This window comes from Balaenoptera physalus (assembly GCF_965194825.1).
Source record: "Balaenoptera physalus genome assembly, chromosome: 6".
Lineage (NCBI taxonomy): Eukaryota > Metazoa > Chordata > Mammalia > Artiodactyla > Balaenopteridae > Balaenoptera > Balaenoptera physalus.
In genome coordinates this window covers 93,195,514-93,222,720 of record NC_138885.1, presented here as the reverse complement: position 1 = coordinate 93,222,720, position 27,207 = coordinate 93,195,514, and the positions used below count along the sequence as shown (strand labels likewise).

The window sequence follows — 27,207 nt, the reverse complement described above, 5'->3', positions numbered from 1 at the left end:
AGAGCTAGAACAAAAAATCTTAAAATTTGTATGGAGACGCAATAGACCCCGAATACCCAAAGCAGTCTTGAGGGAAAAAAATGGAGCTGGAGGAATCACACTCCCTGACTTCAGACTACACTACAAAGCTACAGTAATCAAGACAGTATGGTACTGGCACAAAAACAGAAATGTAGATCAATGGAACAGGATAGAAAACTCAGAGATAAACCCATGCACCTATGGTCAACTAATGTTACATGACAAAGGAGGCCAGGATACACAATGGAGAAAAGAGAGTCTCTTCGATAAGTGGTGCTGGGAAAACTGGACAGCTACATGTAAAGGAATGAAATTAGAACACTCCCCAACACCATACACAAAAATAAACTCAAAATGGATTAGAGACCTAAATGTAAGACTGGAAACTATAAAACTCTTAGAGGAAAATATAGGAAGAACACTCTTTGACATAAATCACAGCAAGATCTTTTTTGATCCACCTCCTAGAGTAATGGAAATAAAAACAAAAATAAGCAAATGAGACCTAATGAAACTTAAAAGCTTTTGCAAAGCAAAGGAAACTACAAACAAGATGAAAAGACAGTCCTCAGAATGGGAGAAAATATTTGCAAACGAATCAACGGACAAAGGATTAATCTCCAAAATATATAAACAACTCAACATTAAAACAACAAACAACCCAATCAAAAAATGGGCAGAAGACCTAAATAGGCATTTCTCCAAAGAGGACATATAGATGGCCAAAAAGCACATGAAAAGCTGCTCAACATCACTACTTATTAGAGAAATGCTAATTAAAACTACAAGGTATCACCTCACACCAGTTAGAATGGGCATCAACAGAAAATCTACAAACAACAAATGCTGGAGAGGGTGTGGAGAAAAGGGAACCCTCTTGCACTGTTGGTGGGAATGTAAATTGATATAGTCACTATGGAGAACAGTATGGAGGTTCCTTAAAAAACTAAAAATAGAACTACCATATGACCCAGCAATCCCACTCCTGGGCATATACCCAGAGAACACCATAATTCAAAAAGACACATGCACCCCAATGTTCATTGCAGCGCTATTTACAATAGCCAGGACATGGAACAACCTAAATGCCCATCGACAGACGAATGGATAAAGTAGATGTGGTACATATATACAATGGAATATTACTCAGCCATAAAAAGGAACAAAATTGGGTCATATGTAGAGACGTGGATGAATCTAGAGACTGTCATACAGAGTGAAGGAAGTCAGAAAGAGAAGAACAAATATAACAAATATCGTATATTAACGCATATATGTGGAACCTAGAAAAATGGTACAGATGAACCGGTTTGCAGGGCAGAAATTGAGATACAGATGTAGAGAACAAATGTATGGACACCAAGGGGGGAAAGCAGTGGTGGGTGGGGGTGGTGGTGGGATGAATTGGGAGATTGGGATTGACATGTATACACTGATGTGTATAAAACTGATGACTAATAAGAACCTGCTGTATAAGAAAATAAATAAAATTAAATTAAAAAGTTAATTTGAAGAAATCCCAGTTAGACATGCAGACTCAGCTACACACAGGCATTTCAAGAGTAAGTTTACAATGGTTTAGAATTATTCTACTCATTTTGGGAGCAGTTCACATCTCAGACCCCTGTAGTACTACATATTGTTGAATTTAAACAGTAGATTCAAAATAAATGATAGCACGTGATTGTAGATGTTAAGATACAGAATGATTTCTATTCTCTCACTCTATGAGATCATTTAAAGTTTCGTTTCGGTTTAAAATTTAAAACTGTGAAACAGTGCACACTGCAAGATGTAACACTTTTATCTGGTTAGTGCATATTTTAGTTCATACATGAAATAACCTACTGAATTTGAATAATACCTTTGAAATTGAAATTCTTTAAAATTGTTATTTTTGTTATTTAATAAGCTAAAATATCATTATTCATCAATAGACTAATATATAGGCATAAGTTTTTTTCAACTTTTTCAACAAATACATTAATGTAAATAAAAAGTATCAATTACTTCTTTCCTTTTTGTACTGTATTTATTACTTATTTATTCATGTCATGAGTGTATAGATAGATAGATAGATAGAAAGTTCAATGAAACAAAATTTTTGCCCTCAGTTTTCTTTTCTGGCCACTGTTGTTGTTCATTTCATTTCATGATTCTTATTTAAAATAAATTAGTTGTATAGAGGAGGGGAGCTAAAAAATGATCTGTTCCACGTTTCATATATATTGGATATGATGATGGTAGGTAACAAAAAATATTTGTAGAATGTGTGAATTAGTCAATTTGAAAAGTCACTAATATGTAAAAAGATTTAATCTCTTTCCAAAATAACCAGCCTAACTTTACTAACTAAAGACACTGACAATTTTATTTCCACCTGGTAAAAACTATTTACTTACAGAAGATACAAGACCAGACAAGTCAAAACATACCTACCCAGAATATGACAATGAAGTCAAGGCTTGACCTAGACCATAGTCACAAAGCAACAATTTTTAAATGACCCATAAATTCTGTGAAGTAAGCCACTCATTTTGGAAATGCAGACTCCTGAGTTCACCTGACAAAGGTGTATAATTGGTGAGTATAGAGAGGAGCACTGAATCTCCTGCAGTTAAGTTCCCTGGGAAAAGGTGGGAAGAGGGTCCCCTCCACTTCCCCCAGGAGAAGAGAGTTGGCAGCCTACTCAAACCACCACTTCCTTTACCTTTTGTACCCTGCTGTGTTTCTAGGACAGTAAGTTCCCTATGTTTTGCCACTTCTAACTTCTGAGTAACAACGTTAAGTGAAATGGATTTTCCATTGCTCTAGGGATCAAAGGGGTTCTGGGCTTTGAGCTTCATGAATTCCAGTCACTGATCCCGTTTTCTCAGTTTTAATTTGTCTGTCTCTCTGTGTCTCTGAAACACACACACACACACACACACACACACACACACACACACATGCGCGCACGCATTATTAGGAAATAATGTTCTCTAATCCCAGCTACAAAGGAGCTTTGGGTGTTGGCTCTCACCTTTGAGATGTCAGTGCTGCCAAGGGTAGAGCTTATCTGAAAACTTCAAGGAACTGTTTGAATTAAAGGGAAGTTCTTGCTTTGTTTTAGTTAAAATGTAATCTTAAAAAAATAAAGAGTAAGAGTTGAAATCAATTTAATTATTTTGAAACTTATAAAGGTAGAGAGATTAGTAAGTATATTTACTTCTTCCTTTTTTTAATTGAGGAGTTAATTTCCTTTCTATTTGCCCACTATTTGGGGAGGAGCTTATTTACTTAGGCTAGAGGATAGCAGAAATGAAGCCCTTTAAATTTCGCTTTTGGGGGACTTTCCTGGTGGTCTAGTGGGTAAGACTCCGTGCTCCCAGTGCAGGAGGCCCGGGTTTGATCGCTGATTGGGGAACTAGATCCCGCATTCTGCAACCGAGTCTGCGTGTGACAACCGAGATCCCACGTGCTGCAACTAAGACCCAGCACAGCCTAAATAAATATTAAAAAAAAAAGAAGTTTTGCTTTGGGTAGAGACTTATTAAGAAAGATGTAGGAAAGAGCAGCATAGAATAACATGACACAAAGACATATTGTTACTTTCTATAAAATTAACAGCTCTTATATTGCTTCAGTTTGCAGATAGTTTTCTTCTCACCCTCTCAAGTTATACAAGTGCATGTTAATTCACACGATAAATGTGTTACTGAAAAGACTATTTGTACCAGAGGAGAGCCTATTTAAAAAAAAAAGTATTGGTGAGTCCTTGAGTCCTTTTAATTGAAGAATCACTTTCTATTCTACAAAGGCAGGTTTTCAGGTAGCAGATTTGCTTGTTAAAGAGAGGCACACCTGTATGCTGTATAATAAAACATACTCCTTTTGAATTCTAGCCTAAACTTCACTCAAGTTTTGGTCTAGAAAAGCCAGTTCAGCAGGATTAGTAGCATCAATAACCTTCCCCAAGATGAAATTTTAAGTTATCCATTGAATGTTAAAGTTGAAGGTACTAAAGGTCTGATTTGGGCCACACAATTTAGGTGAAAACAAATCAGACAAAGGTTATCAATAAATGAGGAGAACATTTCAAAATAAGACACATGAGAGAGAGACTTACAGGAAAGTGGAAGGGGATTTTAGAAGAAAAAACTATGGGGGAGATTTTATGTTAACTTTGAAATCTGTTTAAAAGCACATCACCAATTGTTTTCTTTGACATGAGCAACTGAAAGAATAAATATCCCAGAGTTAAAACCAGAAGAACTTTAGGTGAGAATCAGTACCAATAGGTCTTGACTTACGGAGGTGAAGGACACGGAGGCAAGTTTCTGAGGTCAGTAACACCACTCTGTGCTTCTCGGGTTCAGTTTGCCGTGAAGCAGGGGGTGACTTGGAGAAAATGATTTCTAAACGCCTCTTCCCTCTGGTCCTCTCACTCTAAAAGGCTGAAGTGAAACTTGTCTTACCTTTCCTTTCTCAAGAGTGGCCTTTCTTGTCTACTTTTCCTGACCATCTCTCCTACCAAGTCAAAAAAATAAAGAAAAGCATTAAGAAAGAGAAGCCATTATAAAAACAACCAAGCAGGGTTCAAGTATGGGGTGATTTCTGATTACCCCATTTTGCTCGGAGATGAAAGTTTGTCTTGGGTTTAAAGGAAGACATATTGGGTTAGGATAACACAGCTTTAAAAAATATTTTTTTAAAGTAGTCCTCTATCCCATGAATGAGGATTGGACCCTTGTTCAGATTTCAGTGGGAGATGAAGGAAGAATGGAGAAATAAGATTAACGGTGGACCTCCTATGGAAGAAGAGCGCTCACCAGTGGAGAGAGCACACAAGCTGCCTTGCTTCACAGTTTTAGCTGGGGCTGCCTCTCCTCTCAAGTTTATCCCAGTGTGCCAAGCACTTCCTCTAGGTCCTTATTTCCATGTTATGCCTGGGATGGAAATTCCTGGAACAGGGAGCACGAATCAAGGTTACAAAGATTAGGAAGGGGACATAAATGGGTAAATCTTAGGTAGAAGACAATTAGGAATTACTGGTTTGGGAAAGAGTCCAGGTCCCACCTAAAAGGCATTTAAATTAAAACACATTTTGAATGTTATGCAGGCCAAACAAACACAGCTGGCTGGCTGGCTGTGTTCAGCTCTTCACTCATCCTGCTTTTACTCCTTTCTTAGAGAATAGGGGTTAAGGTATTCTCCTCTTGTATGTCAGATATGGAAATGATACAGAAAATCAAAACTAATTAAGAGGAAGGTCTAGATAGAGCATAATTTATTGAACTTCTGCATACCCTAGGAGAGGTGATTTCTAGAATTTTAGTCACACTGTGAATTTAAAGCAATCCTAGTTCTGGTTTCTTACTTTAATTCTTCAAATCAGCTTTGGGCTGGGCAATATAAAATATTTTTGTGCAAATCTCTTTGAAAGGATGGAACCTCCCCTCCTCCCCCCAGATTGCTCAAAAGTCAATTACTTCCCTTTTTGGTTCTTGCCCATACAGTCTACGTGAGGATATCATTCTTTTATTTATTTTTTACTTTTTTAAATTTATTTTTTAATTGAAGTATAGTTGATTTACAATGTTGTGTTAGTTTCTGGTGTATAGAAAAGTGATTCAGTTATACATATGTGTACATTCTATTTTATATTCTTGTCCATTATGGTTTATTGCAGGATATGGAACATAGTTCCCTGTGCTATACAGTTGGACCTTGTTGTTTATCCATTCTATATACAGTAGTTTGCATCTGCTATCCCCGAACTCCCAATCCATCCCTACACAACCCCTTCTCCCCTTTGGTAACCACAAGTCTGTTCTCTATGTTTGAGTCTCTGTTTTGTAGATAGGTTCATTTGTATCAAATTTTAGAATCCACATATAAGTGATATCATATGGTATTTGTCTTTCTACTTCTGACTTACTTCACTTAGTATGATAATCTCTAAGTCCATCCATGTTGCTGCAAATGGCATTATTTCATTCTTTTTTACTGCTGCTTAGTACTGCATTGTATATATATACCACATCTTCTTTGTCTATTCATTTGTCCCTGGACATTTAGGTTGTTTCCATGTCTTGGCTATTGTGAATAGTGCTGCTATGAACATAGGGTTGCATGTATCTTTTTGAATTATAGTCTCATCCAGATATATGCCCAGGATTGGGATTGCTATTTTTAGTTTTTTGAGGAACCTCTATACTGTTTTCCATAGTGGCTGCACCAACTTACATTGTGAGTCTATCATTCTTAATGTTGCTAAAAATTTTCATGTTGAAAGATGTCCTGTTTGAAAACACATGAAGTATTGAAATGTGTCACAACAGAAACAGCCCTCAAATCCAAAAAGATTTGGAAGATTGGGAAAATAATTTCTCTTTTGAGAACATGAGAAAATAGTGGCTCAGATTTAGACAAAAGACAAGATAATATTAAAATGTATCCAACATTTCTGAAATAGGTAACCTGAACTCACATTTGAGTCAGGTATGATCTATTCTAGCTCAACACCCCCCTGATCATTTGGGGTATTTCCGTTTATCAGGATAGAGGTAGTAATGTCTCATTCTTCCCTATTTCATTTTCATATTTAGTAAAGGAGATACCAGTAGCTTCATTTACCACCTAAAATTTCGAAATAAGTTAGTTTTTCAAAAATTTGTTTATTTTATTTATATTTATTTTTGGCTGTATTGGGTCTTCGTTGCTGCACGCTGGCTTTCTCTAGTTGCGGCAAGCGGGGGCTACTCTTTGTTGCGGCACACAGGCTTCTCATTGCAGTGGCTTCTCTTGGTGCGGAGCACGGGTTCTAGGCGCACAGGCTTCAGTAGTTGTGGCTCGTGGGCTCAGGAGTTGTGGCTCGTGGGCTCTAGAGCGCAGGCTCAGTAGTTGTGGTGCATGGGCTTAGTTGCTCCACGGCATGTGGGATCTTCCCGGACCAGGGCTCAAACCCGCGACCCCTGCATGGGCAGGTGGATTCTTAACCACTGCACCGCCAGGGAAGCCCCCAAATAAGTTCTTATAATTGGGGAACTTCCTGTCAGTTTATACATCTGAAGGCATCTTAAGTGAAAAAAAACCAAACTGGACCTCTTTTCCCTTCTTATGATACCATACAGAGTAATACTGAAGGATGCTCAACAATTCTGAATATTGATACAACTGAAATTTTAAGGTAGATAATCGGAGAAGAGAAAATATAAGGAGGAAAAATAATCAGAAATTGTGTCCTTGAAAAATTAAATATCAAGAAAGCCAAAGTAAAAATGGTTTAAAAAAACCTAAAACCTAACTTTGCTCATAAAATGCCTTTATAGAACTCTGCTAAACTTTGATTGAATTCTGGCAAATGCCATTGTTCCATGAAAACATTCGAACAACTAAGGATTAGTCACCTTTTCCAATGTTTCAGGAATTGTACACTATGTTTCACTGCAGGACTACAGTGAAGTCATAAGAAGGTCATGTTTGTCAAGTCCTGGCTCTGGTATTTGTTTCTTCTGGAGAGAAGGGAACCTGTAGACTTTCTGCCTAGTAGCCCAAACGTTCTTAGTCAACGAAATGCACTGGATTCTTCTAATGTAAATAGTGTTCACAGAGCCTGTCCTGCTTATTATTCATAATCAATAAGAAAACATGAACCAAATTTGAGACATCTAGTCTTTGAAAAGAATGGAGAGGCCTCCAGTTCTTAGAACATGAAATAAGAGAGCCTCCTGGTGGTCAAAGTGGTGCACAGACTTGCTGCTGGGTACCTGAGGAACAGTGATTTTACCGTTTTTTTAACATGACCAAAAAAGTAAAGAGAAAAAGACACTATAGTAAAAAACAAAAAAAGATTAAAGCATTTAACTGAAGGACCTATTTCCCAAACCCACTTACTCTAATTCACTTTTTCTAAAACCATGCCTGCTGAATGTAGTTTATAGGTAATACTGGTATTCATTTATTTAAAGCTCTGCATTTATATATATAAAGCACACCCACACATTCTTTCAGTGCTTATCATTTTGGTCAGTTTTAACCCTAAAGATGTGCCATGAATCTCACAAAATAACTTACTGAATGACCTTAAGTTAAATTACTTTCAAGCACGCAGAGAACTTGGATGGACTAAGAAGCCTGATTAAGAGAAGTTAGGTGAGAATCTAAAATATTTTAAAAACTATTTTGGTACAGCATATCAATCAAGTTTGGTATTTCAGAGACAGAAAACACTGATAAGACTCCCTCCCTGAAGCAAAAAGGTGACAATCCAGTAAGGAGATAAACAGCAGGTAGCGATAAACTATAGAGTCGAGTGGCAGAAGGTAATGCTAGAAAGGAAGTGGCCGATGCATGGTAGACAACTTAGAATTTCAGGTCGAGGGGCATGAACCATTGGCAACCTGATAAGGGTATTGACAAGATGATTGGCAGGAGAGTATAAAATTGTCTGGAGTAGGGAGAAAACAACAAAAAAAGGAAGACTAAAAGCCTATCGAAACAGCTCACAGAGGGAGGGGTTTTGAAACTCAGTTAAGAAGGTGCAGTGGGAGTTAGGAGATAGAGATGGAAGAGGTTTTCACTTCAGAATTTTACTGAATTATTTTTTACTTTTCTAAATGTGAGAAGATGTGACTTCCAGAGGGCATCACCAGTGTCATGGAGAAGCAAGTTTAATAAATTTATTTGTTTACTTTAAAAACTAAATAAAAATTTTGGTTTAAAAATCCCAGGTAGTTCTGAAGTTCTGCATGACATCTAAAGAAAATAACTCATTTTCTTAAATACATTTCCTTAGATGTCATATTTTCTCTGACATCTTATACAAAGTATTGGTTCATCTGTGAAAAGGTTGCTAAGCAAAGGAAAACTTCTCTCTTATCTGTCCCATTTATAGCAATTACAAAAAAAATCAAACATTCATTTGGGATGCTTGTTTCCTTGAATAGGAAATAGTTTCTGGGTTTTTCTACCTTCCTTTCTAATTAAGTAAAGAAGAAAGGAAGAGCTCCAGTGTTGAGAAGTTAAGCTGCTTGAGGACTTGATGGGAGAGGGAAGCACCAGGCAAGAGAAGGGTTCTCCTTGGAAGATCACACATCTACAATCAATACAACTTCCTCACTGTCTTTCCACCACCCACGATTTTAGGATAACTTTTTGTTGTTGTAGTTCCTTTTAAGGCTGATTTTGATACCCATTTTTATGGGGCAGGGACAGGGTAACCCTCAAAATATCCCAGAACAGTAATTTGTACAACAAGCTGGCCTAATATGGCACACAGTCAAAAAGATCAAATTTAAGTTGTGTGTGACTTACTTAGGGAAGGCTCTGTACTTGAAGCGTTTCTACAGAAAATAGGTGAAAGGCATCTGCATATATATCTGGAACCAAAAATTTGAACACACGATGTCAAAAATGTTCTGTTTTAAAACCTATGAAGGCAGTCCCCTCTGTTAGCTGCACATTCCTTGAGATTCCCCTTTAACCCTGACCCAGTCTGCTGCCTCTTCCCTACCATCACTGACTCAGCCTTGGTTCAGGCTCTCATTATCTCTCACCAGTGCCATACTGGTCTCCATGTTTCTATACTCAACTCCCTTTCTCTCAATCCATTCCTTATACTACGAGCTGAGTTATCTAATTGGAACCTTCCCTGCTTGAATTCTTCCGGTGGCTTCCAGCCAGGTCCAAACTCCTAGCATAGTTATGCTAGCCCTTCTGTGTTATAGTCCTGTCTGGCTCATGTGGGTTCCCCTGGATCATCTCTCTCCATACTATCACTTAGAATCCCAAACTCTACTCCCATCTAACATCTTCCCACCCCCCAGTAAAAGCTCCACCCTCTCCGGCCTCTAGGGCTTTGTGGGTGCTGCGACTTCTGCTTAGAGGGCCATTGCTCATTTCTTAACTAATTCCTACTTATATTTTAAGAGTCAGGAAAGTTATCTCAAAAGGAGAAATTGCCTCTGACTCAGTAAGACTGGATTAGGTATCCTTGCCATAATACCCCTAGTTTTCACTCGATCACAATACTTATAACCTGTACTATAATTTTCTCCAATTAAAATTTTCTCCAAATCTACTGTGAGCACCTTGAGGGTGGGCTGTGTCTTTTATCTCCCACTACAGTGCTTGCTACACAATAGGTGTTCAAAAAAGTTTTGTGATGCCCCTTCAAAAAAGAAACTTACTGGTCACAACTGAAATTGTATTTTGTTTGCAGTTCCTCTCCTGCCCCGAGTAGAGTCACTCTCCTTTTTCATCTATCCTGCCCATCTGTCAGTCCAAACTTCTTCAAATTACTTCTATCAAGGTCTTTCCTTCCTAAGAAACTTTGGCCTCCCTATTGTCTACGACAGCAAGTCCAAAACATGGTTTTCAAAAGTCTTAATGTCTGTTTGGTTCTACATGTTCTGCTTTATTTCCAGTCTCTATTCTCCTTTATTTCTGGTCACTTCAGATATTCTGCCTTCACTTTTCCTACTGAAATCCCACCTGTCCTTTCAAGACCCAGCTCAGTAATCATTTCCTCATTGAAGTCTTTCCTGGCTCTTCAAACACATATTGAACATATAGTTTACCACTTATTTGGGCACTTACACGTCATCTTGATTGGATGGAACCTCTTCCTGGGTGGGCCTTCTCTCCTCCACAAGATGGCTTAAGTTCCTGGGGGGCAGGAATCGTATCATACTCAGTACAGCAATAATGATTCAATTTCAAGAAAGTGAATAATAACACATTATACCAAAATGAAAGCTGCCCAAATATGGAATTTGGACTTTAATTTGAAAAACACCAAGAATAAAGAGGAAGATTAGTCACTATCTAAGTCTGTCCTTTGCTGAGAGGTATATAAACTGGGAAGATGGATCACATAGGTATAGGTGTAAATGAGAATAATTTTACTTGTGGTAAGTCATTATTAAAAGGTTCAGCAGGTCATTACTATACATTTCCTCCAGGTCATCACATTTTCTCTAAGGACATTTAGTTATCATCTTGAACATTACACAGTGGGTTCTGTAGAGGACTGCAATGTTACTCTGTAACATCATATATATAGTAAGGTTGGGCATGTGAGTCAAAAGGAAAAAGGTACTCCAAACCTATTATCCCTACAATATTATGTAAAGGTGACAACAGAGCCTATGGGAGTAGACCATGCTTTTTCTCAAGCAAAAATCCCCTCGGCATACACGGCTGTCCTGTGGATCCTGCTCCAGGACACTTAACTAATACACTGAATTAATCTAGAGTCAAAAATAATATGTTGCTTTCACAAACTCGTATTTCATTTTAACAAGGCCTTCTAAAAATACAAAGGTCTTGATGAATTGGGCAATTGGGATTGACATGTATACACTGATGTGTATAAAATTGATGACTAATAAGAACCTGCTGTATAAAAAAATAAATAAAATTCAAAAATTAAAAAAAAAAAATACAAAGATCTAACTGAAAAGATTATTTGATGATGTGAAGCACAAATGCAGTGTCAGGCCAACAGACATAGTTGTTTTGGTACCTGGTAACTTTTCAGTAATCTCAAATTGCTTCATGTATGTTCCTGGCTACTCTATTTAGCCACTGGGTCATTTCCATTTTTATTTTTGAGTTTCTCTTCCTACAGTCAGAAACTGAAAACTGTAGTTCAAAGCAAAATGGAAAATACATTAGAATCTCATCTTTACCAGTTCTGTGGCTTTGGGCAAGGTGTTTGACTTCTCTGAGCCCATTATTTTAATTTATAAAACAGGAATAATAATATGCATTTTGTAGAATTACTGTCAGGATTATCAACATATGTAAAATAACTAACACCATACCTGGCATACAGTGAGTGTGCAACTATTATTCTAATGTTAGTTGATTTTTTTTTTTGATGTATCATACTGAGTAATGAAAGTCATATTAGATGAACATTTACTATTCTGGTGCAAAATACCTAAAATAACACACTAACAATCAATTTCTGATGACCTCATAAAATCAAAAGATACAATCACTGTTGTCATTAATATGATCTTTAATAAATGGAATAATGCACCATTTTACAGCAAGCCATTTTTAAACCTAAAGAACTTTCTTAAAATCTTCTCCAATGTCTCTGTATCAATACAATCTTTTTATTTAGGTTTATATATATCAAAGCATTTACTTACAGTTATTCATAGAAAACTCTTTAGTGGCTTAATGTCAGCTTTCATAGTGGCATCAATAGATAATACAAAAGAAAAGTGATTTGCTTTATTTCATACTCACACCGATCCATCAAACACAACTTATACAGCATAGCAAGGTCTCAGACGGCTTATACAAAAGCAAAATAACTGAAAGCAATTATTCATAAAATTCATATATGATATTCTATTGGTAATGTAAGAGCAAAACACACCAACAAAAGATACCCGTTAACAAGAAAGAGGGTTCTGAGGAATTGCCAGTATTTTTCAGCCTTTCTTATTCCAGAAAAGCATCCTCAGAAATGAATACTCTGTAGCTTATGTTTCTCCTGTCCATTCAGAAAAAGCATGGCAGCTACACATTTCCATATTTCAGCTACTACAACACCCTAAGAGTTAGTGTATTTTACAATTATCCACTTATCTTCATTTGAAAAATTATCAACAGAAAATTAAGGATGATTCCAGCTTATACAAACACTTACACAATATAATCTCCATGGAAACATGACAAGGCATACAAAAACTGTTTAAATAAATAAATGTGACCAGAAAAAGAAAAGCCACAGAAGCCAAGCAATTCAATATTAAACCAGGACCTATCTTTGAAGTTCATCTTTTATTAATTCAGTGTTCTTACTGTTAAGCTTCTTTAAAAATATGTTTTCCCTATCACACTTAAGAGGATTGGTAATAAGGTGGAGAGCCTGAGACAAGAGACTGGTTACAAATAACTTCACTGCAAGGATTTTAAGTATACATATACAGCTTACCAATTTGGAGCTTAAACTTGTCTGAAAGAAACATTCTATTTGGATCTGACAATGTGATAAATAGGTTACCATAGATTACCTTCGCAAAACCATCCAAGCTACTACTAAAGCTATAAACTCACTAGTCCACTTTTAGAAGACAGTTTAATAATGTTAAATTACCTCTTGAAAAATTTTATCTCAGAGGAACTTTACCAAGTTCTCCAATTAAAAACACAAAAACAAAATGAAACAGTTTGTCCCATTATGTATAACCATTTAACTAAAGAAGAGAAATCGTTTGAAGACTGTGCTTCAACTCTAAGGCCTAAATATGCTGCAACATGTAGCCAATTAGTTGAGTCATTTCCCTCTATTCAGTAATTATAAAACTGGGCAAGTTTTTATGATTAATGAAAGCTGATATTATATTTATGTAAATGAAGTCAAATCATAAGATGAAACATTAAATGAACTGTGTGTGCAACAAATTCAACTGTATCTAACTGCTTGTTTGCTATCAATTGAAGTTTTTCAGTGTGCAAAGGGATGAAAAGGGCCCTGAGTTTTTAAGTAATATTATGTCTACAGAGCAAGTCTAAAACAGGAAGATGGTTCTGAAATCTAAAGGTACAAATAAAATGTAAAAAACCCACATGTTGCCTTTTAAAACATTAAAAACAAAAACAAGCTGCAGTTTAAAATACAGTAATTTGCTTGAAAATTCAATCATAAACTGGACGCCCTAATGATGTGATAAGATTCCTTGTCTCTTACCCAGATTTTAAAATCTGAGTCTCAAATCAAGTTTAAAAAATGAATGTTACAACGTTTAACAGTAACACTATGAACATCACAGTAATAAAGGAATTAGAATTTTCAAGATATAATATTTATTTTCAGCATGATTTTAGTAAACAGCATAAATTCTTCTGAAGTATTTACTTTTCAAATGTTATCAGCCATGAGATAAAATCTTAAATTTTTCCTTATATGCACAAATACTCAATTTTAACCAGTCACTTAAAAGTTGTTAGAGTCCAGTCTATGTTGCAAAACTATGATGAGTATTTCAAAAGTGGTCTGCAAAAATGTTCGTAGATAATACCTGATTATTGTAGGGTTTGCTATTGAAAGTTAATATTGCATTTTGTGTTTAATATTTGATACAAAGAAATATGTAAAATGTTGTGGCTCAATCATAATGAATGCTAAGCGTGCTGCAATATAGGTTAAAAAGAATAGCAAAATGATACACAATTCTGTATGCATGGCTTTTTAGTTATAAACTAATGAGAGTATAAAATCATAAAACTCCACAATAGAAAATGTTAGATAATATAAACTTAAGTGCTGATTTGCTGACAATCTGATGGTTGGATCCACTGTCAAATGGTAACATCTTAATTCTCAATTCTATCCTATTTAACTATTACTTAACTGGAGTAATGAATTTGAATATAACAAAATATAATTTTAGGTGTTCTTAAATATAAGTAGGTATTAAAATAAAACTGAAGAGAAAATACTAAAGGAACCAAAGCAATTCTGTCTGAAGAACTGAGACTTAGGTGTTGAGAAGCCTGAAGTATACTGAAGAGTAACAGTGTTGGAGAGGATGAGCAACTGCTCTCTTTTCTTTACTATTGGATAAGAGAAACGGATATAAAATGAATCAGGAGGGAAGCAGAATAGATATGAAGAAAACTTTCCTGACACAGAAGATTGCAAGTCAGATAACCAAGGGACAGAGTAAGTGAAGACAGAAACTAAGAGATGAATGAAGGAAAGTAATGGGGAGGTGCATCAGAGTGCCCTGGGATTTTTTCTTTTCTTGTATGTTAATCTGGGAACCTGTAGAAAATCCTTCGTTTGATAATATTTGTGTAAACTAGTTTAAACAGTGATTTGCCAGATTTACTTAATCAAGGATTATATTTAGGAATGGATCACGCAAGGTAGTTTTGGCTAAAGTTTACATAGTTCAGAATCTAAAAGTTAAAATGCACTCTTATTTGCTGAAGAGCAAACTGACAGTAAAAGGTATGAATATTTAGAAACTTCCTAGTCTGAAAAAGACTCCTGGGGTGTCTGTGGGAGTGTTATACAATTTCTAGGATAATTGGTCTAGATAATCAACTAACATGTGTGTCTAGATTTTAAGTTTAAGAAGTTAGCTTGGAAGATAGAGTAATATATAAAGCAATCTGTGAATAGTTACATAATAACCTGCATATAACTGGTAGTAAGTTTAACATAAATATATAAAAGGTTGTACAGAAATAGAATGTAATCTCACATTCTAGGAACTAATTACCTCCAATGAAATATTTATTTTTATAAGTAAGAAAAAAAAGCCAAAAAGTTTGTTGAAATTTTCTTCCATTTTAAATGACTTTGAAGAGAGAGGTTTATAGAGAATGGAAAATTCAGTAAATAGCTGCAGCCTATCAGGTGTTTCATTTGGCTTTAGAAGCCAAATTAGAAAATATTTTAAATAAAAATACTTGCCGAATTTTATGATAACTCCCACTGAAACACATTTCCTACCTTTCTTTAATTATTTTCACATTCAGAACCAACACACATTTTCCGGAACAAGTGGATACCTGAAAGGAAGCTATACAAATTGCTTTATAAAAAGGACATTATCCTTCCTACATCCTCTTCAATTAGTTCTCTGGATTAGTAAAATTTTCTAAAGTCACTTTTAAAAGCAGAAATTTTCAAAATGAAGTGAAAGGATTGATGAGACAAAGTGAACATTAAATTAATTCCGCAAAATCAAATATGGAATCAATTTAGGAAAAGGTCTCTGTTCCCATAAGCCTTCGCTTTTCCCTTAAAATTTACTTTACCTTTAGTTCTGCAATATAAGACTGTCAGGAGTGAAGAGAAATGAAATGATTTTAAGATTCATGATGGCAGATGTGGGATTGAATTTTGTCTTGAATTAGTAATTTTTTTCAAGCAACAATCACCACAGACATGTCTGTACATCTCCTTTTGTTTGCCTAATTTCTAAAGTCATTAAGGTATCTGGTTTGGCTTATATACAAGCCACAATTGTGCTGGGGTATAATGACTAAATTTCTTACAAAATGTCAGTCCATCACGCATACTGTCATACAGTGTATAGGCAGTGTGGTGTCGATGAAAGAGATGTGAAGAGAGCAAGCCTAGGTTAAAAATCACAGATTTGTCAAATACTAGGTGTGGACCTCGGGCAAATCACTTAGCTTCTCTTAGCTTCAGTTTCCCCATCTGTAAAATGGGAATATTAACTATAATCCTCATACGGTTGCTATGAGGAGTAAAAGAGATAATGTGTATATATATATCCCAGCATTCAGTATATAATAAATGGCCAATTAGTATTAGTATCTACTCCTTTGCCTTCCAATAACTTTTTACACCAATATTTTTTTCCAATTATGCATTTAAAAAGAGGGAAATGTTTTAGGAATTATAATTAAATCATTTTGTCTAAACTCAATTCAAATCAAGTTCTTTCAATGACATTTCTTGTATACAATTAGGACAGTTAAGGGAATTAATATCAGACTTTGATTACCTATTATGATGCTTTTAGGGTTATAATACTTTTAAGGTTGAATTTTAGTATTTTTTCATTAAATGAATAGCCTTTAATTCAAAGGGACCCAAATGCTTTTCTACATGCAAAATTTTGTGATGGAAGTTAAATATTAGATTTAAGATACATTATTATTACATGAATAAAGTTTGCAAATGAGTATTTTAAGTAATCTTGCTTGCTTGTATACAGCAAACAGATTCTAAAAGTAAATAAGTCTGATGTACAATTTAATTTAAAATTTATTAAAATGATCTACACTATTTCTCCTACTTTTCCAAGAGTCTACTAATAAAAACATGGGGAAAGGAAATTGTTTTAAACATGCTCGCATAAAAATGGGAAACTATAAGGAGTTCTTCTAATTTGGTATACCAATTTTTGAAAGCATTTTACTATTAAACATCAAAAAATGCTGAAAACCTTACAATCAACTGGCCAAAACACAGTGTAGTAGAATATAAGACAACTCTTCTGTCAGGAAAAATCAGTTAGACCTCAAATGGTCATTTACCTTCGATGCTTCCAATTGGAGAAGGAATATAATTTATTTGGACTCAAAGATGTTCTAGAAATACTTAAAAGTAATATCTTGGAATGCAGTTGAAAGCCATTGAAAATCAAGAGAACCAAGTGAAAATTCATTGGAAAAAATATAAATAATTCATTACATAGATAAAAAAATAAGAAAATGAAAAATTTTTATGCTAGATGACTGAAAAATATGTTAAGGATCTGAATCAAGAGAAGGGCCAATAAAATACAAAGGGTGGAAATCCTGGGCACTAGCAAAATAATGTTAATTCTAAGAGTTCAAAACCATGTTCAGCAATCTAGCTGAACATCTCACTTCATTGTATCACAGTAGATGGCAAACAAAAGAAGGCTTATATACACAAGTAAGTCATAAATATTTTGGATAGCAAATTGGGAAATTTAGGCTGTCTTTAGCTAAATGATGTGGATAGAGGAATATGAGTGAGAAAATTTTGTTCAGGAGATAAAAACCTCAGTCAGGAATTTGGGATTTGTGTTTTCCTCTCAGCTTTTTTATCTCCCAGAGAAATCTTAGAACTTAATTAAAGTCTATTAAGTACTCTGAGAATCTGGAAAAAAAAGTGAGATCTTCATTGTTTGCAAATTGATAGAAAACAATTTGTCCTCATAAAAAAAGTCCCTTATTTGACATAAAGTGCTTTATTTAAAAAAACATGCAGAGATTGTTTTAGAGACGATTATCAGTAATGAAAGAAGCAAAGGAAGCTTTAAAAAAACATGATTTGAATATACATAATGTTATCACTAAAAGGTACATTCTAATATAATGTAAATAATAAATGCTCACATATCAAAGATGATATGAAAAACTGGAAAATGGAAAAATGATGAAAATAGGATTAGTGAAGAAACAGTTTTGAAAAGAGAGAGGTTAAGTCTCAGGCTGCTCAAAAATGATAGGTTTGGCAGCAATCCTTCCTTCCACAGGGGTTTGGCATGCCAGTTGAATGATTTTTCCACACAGTGTTCTAGGTCATGGGAAAAGGAATCATTTTCAGATAAAGTTACCAGGCTTTGCTTGGGAAAAGAAAAAAAAAGATACTACAGGTTCAAAACTATGAATTACTTTTGAAGTTATTTTAAACAGGATGTAATTTTATTTGAGTCAAACATGGCCTATTCAGAGAAAGAAGGCTATAATACTATACTGTGTTAACCATCTATCTACTTAAAAATTCCATATAAGTATAGCTCTATAAGTTTTCTGATAAAAATGTGCTACTTAAATAAATGAATATGGAACATGAACATACATATAAAAAAATAAAATAAAATGGAAAACAGCTAATATTTGACTTGCTCATTGTTCTATGCTCTTATGAACTTCCAAAACCAGAACCAAATATGTTCATTAAAATGCCTGGAAGGAAATGTTTAGGATTTGGAAGGATAAAAGAAATGGCATTTCAAATTAGGTTTTGGTAGTTCCTTCTTTAGAGCCCTTTGAGACAATGTTTTTGCATTCTCCATAAGGAGAGAGAAAGCAAGAAATCAGGTAGCTGCTTTCTCTTGTGCAAAAATTCACTGTCAAAGAACTGACCTGCTAAAAGTATGGAGGATGGGAGAGGAAAATGTTCATATCATGGAAGAATGCGTATTCTGTTAGGAAGAGAACTTATGAGAAAGCTTATTTGTGGCCTACAGACTATTGCACATTCAAACAAAACACAAGAGAAAAGAAAGTCCAACAGATAATGTGTTCAGGAACATATCAACATATAAACTAGCTTGTGCCCAGAAATAAAACATGGATACCAGACACCACTGCAGTCAAACCTGTCTTAATTTGTTTCTGATTTAATGACCTTTAGAAACTGGTCCAAACTGATTATCAGCGATACATTGTTTTTGCTTTTTTTTCTTAAAAAAATATTTTGAGACCACTTTTGATACACACACATATAATTCTGTGGTCATAACAGACAAATATAACTTTAGCGAGACTAAACAAAAGTGCAAAACTTAAAAAAAAATTAAAAAATATGGAAGCATAAGCTAAATTTTTCTGCATAGCTGAAATCTATTTAAAGCAAGTCCTTGTTGCAGGGGTGGGAGGGGGTACTGACAGGAGAATAAAGCAGTTTTTTTTTAATGTCTTCTGCATGTTTAAATGATGCAAAAAATAATTTCACTCCATAGGCTTGGAAACATTTCACAGACAGTTCATTCCTATATCTTTTGACACCATGGTTGTGGCAGTGCCTCCTTCTGCAAGGTAAACAGCGGTGCTGGATTTGGAATGAACTGCCCTGTCTTTGCCATTGTTGTTGACCTCACAGTCCAGTGGTTCAGTAGAGATGACCCAGGTGGACGGGCGCCACCGTTTAAGAGAATAAGGAGTTTTCACACGTTTCTTGATCTTTTCACCAGATCCTGACTTGCCATCTTGTGTTGACTCACCTACTGAAAATAAAAGTGCAGAAAAATGAACTATATATAAAGAAACTATTAAAAAGTAAAAAGTTAGGGTTGTAACTGGAAAAGAGATCAAACTAATGTCTACAGGAGGAGCTAATGGACATTTCTTGAAATTTATGATGCCAAGCAATATTTTTCTAGGCAAAACTTAACCAACTTATTTTTGAGACTCTGTAAGCCTAACGTTTTTATAACTGGTTGAATTATTCCATAGGGCAAGGAGAAAATATAGAAAAACCACAAAAAGCAAAAACAGAGGAGAAAATTCCAAGTTCTCAACTGTATTCTCAAATCCTTTGGTTACTGGTAGCAAGTCTAACTTGGCAAAATGCATTTAATCGTTCTACTTCATGCTCAAAGTAGGCACCTGGAATATAATACTTTTCAGAAGAATGACATAAACACTACAGTACAAATTTTCTAGTAATTTCCCTGTCTCAAACCTGACAAGACATTTTACTGATATGGAACCTTGCCATAAGGTATGTCAACCTTTCTATAATACAAGCCACTCAAGCAAGGGGCTAGATTCTACTGATTTTGGTCAGCTGAATCCCTTTAGCCCATTTCGTAGTCCTTGACAACAGCCATAAAACATGACTTAGTTTCTTCTGTTTTTTTTTTATAAGTGCTATCGGTCTAAAAGAGAAATCATTTTGTACAATGATGACTGCTAAAGATTTTGGTGAGCTCTCCTGTCTTGTGTTATAATCCCTCTAGGACCATAAACCAAGTATCAAGTTATTTGTTTAAGTCGCTAGAGGTCCCATAGCACAATGCTACAGGCGTGTGGGAGACTCAACACACAACTCCTGAAAAAACTGACATTAAAAATCAAGAACAATTTTATAGTTTCTTTATAGTTACTCTTCTGAATCTTCTCTGGACTTTTAAGATTTATTAAGATTAGTCAGATAAAATCTAAATGTGTATATAATAGATGTAATATGCTCAACAAACTGTTTCAAAAGTTATACTGGTATCATTTTACTTGGATCTTTTAAACTGGTGAGTACTTTATCTCAACTATTCACAAAAAGTATGTGAGTTGCATTATAAACCAGCAGCTACATAAGGCACATATTAAATTGGTAATTATTCTGATTATTGTGACACTGACTTTTTAATTATCAACAAAAACATTACTTTTTTCTTTACAATAGTCTAATTACTTTTGAAGTCTAATCAAATGTGGTAAAAGTAAATACTGCTGTTGAAACACAATCTGTTTCTATCTAAGTAGTTACTTAAATGGTCCCAAAAGACAAGCAGGAGAGATTATACAATCCCTCCACTTACACTGCAAACTGCTGTCATCAAGGACATTTGTGGCTGAAAGATCCAGAGAATTAGGCCTCTGTGCTCTTCTAGGCTTTGATGGTCCAGGGTCTGCTACTGTGCTTGGAACACCCTGTGTAAGAACATCTTGCTCTGAACATGGATTGCTGTTGTTGTTATTGGAATTAGTTCGGCCGCCTTCCAGTGGCCGTTCCCTCCTGTCCACAAGACGATCCAGAACACCTTCATCGTGGCCAGCCTGTTGCTCTCGTCTCAGTAAAGGTTCATGCTCATCAGGACTGGAATTAATATTCAGCCGGGTGTCCTCACCGATGAACTGATTCTGCAGCATTTCTTGGGCTCTATGTGCCACTGTGTTGGCTGTCTGGACAGATGGTACTACCCCATTGGCATATTGGGTAGTGGCAGCATGGGAGTTAACGTTGTGGTTTCTACCTGCCACACCATTCATGGTGACTGTCACCACATGAGGTTCTGCAGCATTGATTGTATTCATCTTGGCAACTCCAGTTTCTACTTGTTTCAAGTTTGATTTGTGCTTGCTGCCAAATTTCAGCCGGGGCTCCTTTGTTGAATTTTTGGTGTTTAAAGGCAAACTAGTAGGTCTCTTAGGAAGGTTCTGTTGCTTGGGGAGAGGATAGATCTGAGCAGGTGGGACATCAGGAATTAAACATGCTTGGCCATTTGCAGCCTGTGTGAAGTCCTGTTGCCCAGTCACTTCCACTGCAAGCTTTATGAGGGGGTAAAGCAAGCTAGAACTGGTACTGCTCAGGGGGTCTGGCCCACTGAACTGTTTAAGAGAATGCTCCATGAGATTCTCATCAGAACTTTCCTTGAGGTTTTTATCAACTTCTTTTGGATCCAGCTTGTTGGTCTCCAAGTCTTCTTCTGTCAGTTGTAAGCAGACAGGGGTTGGCCCGATTGTCTGTGAAACATTTGTAGCATGCAGATTTGTTTCATCTGGGTATGGCATCTCAGATATAGTGGTCATGCCGGTGCTTGGAGTGAGGCCAGTGGTGTTTGTGGTTGTAGTGTTGGTAGACAGGCTGGTGACGCTTGTTTCAGGGCTGGGGATTCGAGCTTGTGCTTGCTGCCGTTCATAGTTAATCGAGTTTCGGTTCTTTTCCCCTATAGTCAAAGGAGTGCTGGACATCGAATGCTCAGAGGAAATATTCTTCACAATGCTGTCAGTGTGATGGATAGAGTCTTCAATGTATGAGGAAGAAGAATAATCTGGATAAGGGCCAATCTTTGGCACACGCCTATTGTGTGACAGGTTGCTTAAAGAAAGAAAAAAAGTGCCACATTGAGAATACATTTATGACAAACTGACTCTCCAAGTTTAACACCTCTGATTTTAAAGTATGAGTTGCTTTTTATTTTATTTCTAACCCACAATATTCTAGAGATTATTTAAGAAAAAAAATTCTAATCAAATATTAATCAAGTATCAACTAATAACTTGCTAAAGGCTAGTTTTATACTATTTAACCCTACCAAAAAACCTATGTGGATCTAGATATGATTTTTATAGATGTTCATTATTTTGGTTTATAAGAGTTATTATTTTTAAAGATCTCCCCTATAGTTTTGTAATATTAGCAAATATATCTTTATAAATTGTATATTTGCACAAGACATGAAGTTCCGTGAGAGGAGGAACCAAGGCATGTGTCTTTTGCATTTCCACAATTCTAGATACACAGTGGCTACTCAACAAATATGTTACCAATTAAGTTCCAAATAGTAAAAAGAACACAAGCTTTTAGGTTGTTCCAAAGTGCTCCATTAAGTGGCATAGTCTAGCAAAGAAACATATCTTCCTAGGTAACTGAGCCATATCAATGAAGGTCTTAGATATGGGTCTTAGAGCCTAGAGTACAAGGCAGAATGTGACACTCAGATTAAAAAAAAAAAAAAAAAAAAATCAAAGATTCAGGGACTTCCCTGGTGGCGCAGTGGTTAAGAATCCGCCTGCCAATGCAGGGAACACGGGTTTGAGCCCTGGTCCAGGAAGATCCCACATGCCGTGGAGCAACTAAGCCTGTGCGTCACAACTACTGAGCCTGCGCTCTAGAGCCCACGAGCCACAAATGAGCCCGTGTGCCACAACTACTGAAGCCTGTGCACCTAGAGCCCATGCTCCGCAACAAGAGAAGCCACTGCAATGAGAAGCCCACGCACCGCAAAGAAGGGTAGCCCCTGCTGGCCGCAACTAGAGAAAGCCAGCGCGCAGGAACGAAGACCCAATGCAGCCAAAAATAAATAAGTAAATTAATTAATTAATTAATTTAAAAAAATCAAAGATTCAGAACTGCTCTCCAGTTATCAAGGGTTTTTCACTGTCACTGTCACACATTGAGAGTGATGGTTCTTGAGCATCACCCTACAATATATTTATGTTTTAAAAATAAAAGCCAGACCAAGATATGGAAGCAACCCAAGTGCCTATTGATAGGTGAACAGATATACTATATGATTTCACTTTTACATTGAATCGAAAAAACAAAACAAATGAACAAACAAAACTAAACAGAACAGAGGTACCGATACAGAGAAGAAACAGGTAGTAGCCAGAGAAGAGGGGGTTGGAGGGAGGAAAGAAATAGGTGAGGGAGATGAAGAGGTATAAAATTCTAGTTGCAGAATAAATGAGTCATGGGTATGAAATGCACACTGTGGGGGAATATAGTAAATAACTATGTAATAACTTTGCGTGGTGATATACTGTAACTGGACATATCTTGGTGATCATTTTGAAATGTACAGAAATACCAAATCACTATGTTGTGTAACAGGAACTAACATAGTGTTGTAGGTTGATTATATTTCAAAAACAAACTCATAGAAAAAGAGATCAGACTTGTGGTTACTAGAGGCAGAGGGTGGGGGTAAGAGGAACTGGATGAAGGCAGTCAAAAGGTCCAAACTTCCAGTTATAAGATAAATAAGTACTAGGGATGTAATGTACATGATAAATATAATTAGCACTGCTGTATGTTATGTATGAAAGTTGTTAAGAGAGTAAATCCGAAGAGATCTCATCACAAGAGGAAAAAAATTTTTTCCCTATTTCCTTAATTTTGTATTTATGAGATGATGAATATTCATTAAACTTATTGTGATAATCATTTAATGATGTATGTAAGTCAAATCATTATGGTATATATGTTAAACTTATATGGTGCTATATATCAATTATACCCCAATAAACTGGAAGAAAAAATAAAATGAAACAAAATGAAATGAAATAATATAAAATAAAATAAAATAAAATAAAAATGAGGGAGAGTTTTAACTAAAACAATCAAGTATAAACATTGGGAACATTAATAGATACAAGTGTTATAGCAGAAAAGCAGCAACTAAAGGAGAAGAAGCGCTATGAAGAAAGACTGATGAAGTTATGAGGGGAATGACAGGAAGGGGAGGAAGAAAAAAGCTTTTGTACTGCACAAGAAAAGGAAGTTAAGAAGGGATGTAGGGTAAGATTCAATACAATGAAACCTAGAGTGGAATGAGTGTGGGATGAACTATGATTTGGAGGAAACTATTTAGAAGACATGAAAAGAAGCATGTAAAGGGTAGAGCTGAATAACACAGGAGGCAAAAATGGCCAAAGAAAGGAAGAGCATCAAAGTTTCTTCTTACCAGTCAAGAAAAGTTAAAAAACACTTAAAGTAAAAGTGGCTGACTCTTAAGAGAGATGCAAATAGCATACTAAATCACATAGAAAATACAGAGATAAAGGGAGATGGAAGAGGAAGACTATCTTCAGATGTGTGTAAAATGAGAAAATTTATATTTAGAATTGCTAGTCTCTACCTTCCTTGACTTCCTGATATAATGGGAATAAAGGTTTATATGCTGAAGGTAATTCAGTCTAAATGTAAGTAGTGTAAACCCAATTTTGGGCCTATAGTTCATAACACAAATTGTTCTCAGAAATTAGAACAATAGAAAATAGCAAAGGAAATGATTCAAGAATCGAGTTGTTTTTATCTCAATTTTCTCTGGTTACTCTTTCCTGGATGCCCTTCTGAAAACTTTTAACATAACATTTTAGATAAAATGACAAATTTGTGGGAAGACTTTATCCCCTAAACATGGAACAAAGAAACACAGATTACACAGTCTGAAAGTTCCAAGTTTTAGGAATTTTTTTTTAAGCCCTTTTATTTACAACCAAAAATCATATTTCTAATAAAGAAATGTCTCATGAAATAATGCTCATGATGGGATGAAAAGACCTTACAAATTGCTTTCTTGTAAATGTAGTAGCATTCTATAAAGAAAGAACATTGGATAGGAAGGCCGGAAACTTTAGTTTCCAGTGAAGCAGTGGTTAGACACATAGGCAAGTTCATAGTTCTATTTCCTTTAAACAAACAAACAAAATGCAGGGGAAAGAGAAATAATACCAACAAAGTATAATCAAGACAATATAGTATGTAGAAGTGCTTATAAACTTTTGGAACTATGAAAATGTTTTTCCTTCGTTACTGTAGGGAACTTGGAGCATTAACAGAGAAAGACTAATCTTTTACTATATCGTTAGATACACAAAAACACAGATTTCATCTTGCACTTATACCATAAAAAAACTTTGGTAAAAGAACAGGAATACTGAAAGAAAAATTATGACATTAGATTGTACAAGTTAATCACTGCACTTTTAGTCTGGTTTAATAGTATTTATTTCCTGTTCTCTGTTTGGTATCAGTTTTAAATACTGACAGAGGGATTCCAAACCTTCAGGGTCTTACCGCTCATTCTGCATAGCAGTAGACATTGGATTGACTGTTGGGCTCACAGATTTGTTTCTTTCCCATATCATCATAAGTTCAGCCATCCTCTCCTCAGCACACTGTGCGGTAAGCCGAGCCTCTGCATCCTGGTCCCAACAGTCTTCGATTGTCTCCTTGAGTGACCTCACTGCCTGTAATAAAGTACATGGTCAAACAGTGTACCTTATCAAAAAATACTGAGTTTTTTAGCGACATGAAGTGACAGAAAAATCAGTTTTCTTTAACCAATATTTTATATAACTATAATAAAATATCTTAGACTTCAGAGATTTGTAAAGGGGCATATTTCTCAAAAGGTGAGGAGCAAGTATGTAAGCAAACTTTAACTGAACTCATTGAAGAATTATCCACAATAGTAAGCAGTTGTAGTAAGTTACATGTTTCTTCAAGGCCACACATTTATGTCATTGTTGATCCACAGCACTGTTATTTCAATCAATAGCCACTAATTCCACTTCAAAAATGAGTTCTGAGTTTTATGAAATTTTGGCACTAGTCTGTCTTCAATCTCTAGGTGAACTTTTTCTCCTTTTCTCCTAGTAAGAGTGCTTCATTCAAACCGTAAATATTAAAGGCCTGGTATTTTCTTCGTATTTAAAAACTAGTTTCATTAGTAGTATCAAAAGCAGTCCCATTCTGTAGCATTCATATATATAAGCAATGAACAACAGTGTCCCATTTGGGGAAAGTTGGTATAAACTCTCTTTTAAAAAACAGATTTTAGGGACTTCCCTGGTGGTCCAGTGGTAAAGAATCCACCTTCCAATACAGGGGACTCGGGTTCGATCCCTGGTCAGGGAACTAAGATCCCATATGGCGCAGGGCAACTGCATGCCAGAACTAAAGATTCCTCATGCCACAACTGAAAAAGATCCCACGTGCTGCAACTAAAGATCCCGCACGCCACATGACTGAGTGTCATGCAATCCCATAAGCCCGCCTGCCACAGCTACTGAGCTCGCACCCCTCAATGAGAGAGCCCAAGTGCCACAAACTACAGAGCCCATGTGCCCTGGAGCCTGTGTGCCACAACTAGAGAGAGAAAACCCACATGCCACAACTAGAGAGAAGCCCGCACACCACAACTAAGACCCCGTATGCTGCAACTAAGATCCGACGCAGCCAAAAAAAACCAGATTTTATGTACTTAAAGATACTTTTTAAAATATATATTATCACTTTATTAACATCGCACTCATGGTCAACAGCACTATACCTCATGCCCTAATGAAGCTCATCTAGCACATGTTTTTCCTTCTTCATAAGGAATATCACAGCCTTCTTGTGCGTAGGAACACTAGACAGTAGTTCAGCATTACAATTAAGGGCCATTTTAAACTGTGAAATCACCAACAAAATGCACAAAAATGTGAAAAATAAGGTACTAAATACATAGCAAAAAGGAGACTTGTTTACAGTACAAGAGATGAAGCAAGAAGGCCTTGTTAGACCTTCAGCTGGGAACATTACATCTGAACTCAAGTTTTTCACTGCTCTACACATATCCACAAATGACTGGGACAGTGTTCTGAGTGTTGATTTTAGGACTACAAATACACTTTAGCAAGTAGTTGAATTCCAAATATGAA

The 27,207-nt window shown here is 35.8% G+C and overlaps 1 protein-coding gene across 2 annotated transcripts in view; it reads right to left on the bottom strand.

The window, feature by feature from the left end:
* Window positions 1-12,013: 12,013 nt before the first annotated feature.
* The window catches only part of BMPR2 (bone morphogenetic protein receptor type 2), a 188,105-nt gene continuing 172,911 nt past the window's right edge, over window positions 12,014-27,207 (bottom strand). For both annotated transcript variants that reach the window (XM_082467004.1, XM_082467005.1), the window contains 3 exons: window positions 25,577-25,749; window positions 20,811-22,090; window positions 12,014-19,496 (listed from right to left, as the gene is read on the bottom strand). In XM_082467004.1, the coding sequence (XP_082323130.1) occupies window positions 19,246-19,496; window positions 20,811-22,090; window positions 25,577-25,749 (1,704 nt within the window). In that variant the 3' untranslated portion in view covers window positions 12,014-19,245. The remainder of the gene's footprint in view (window positions 19,497-20,810; window positions 22,091-25,576; window positions 25,750-27,207) is intronic.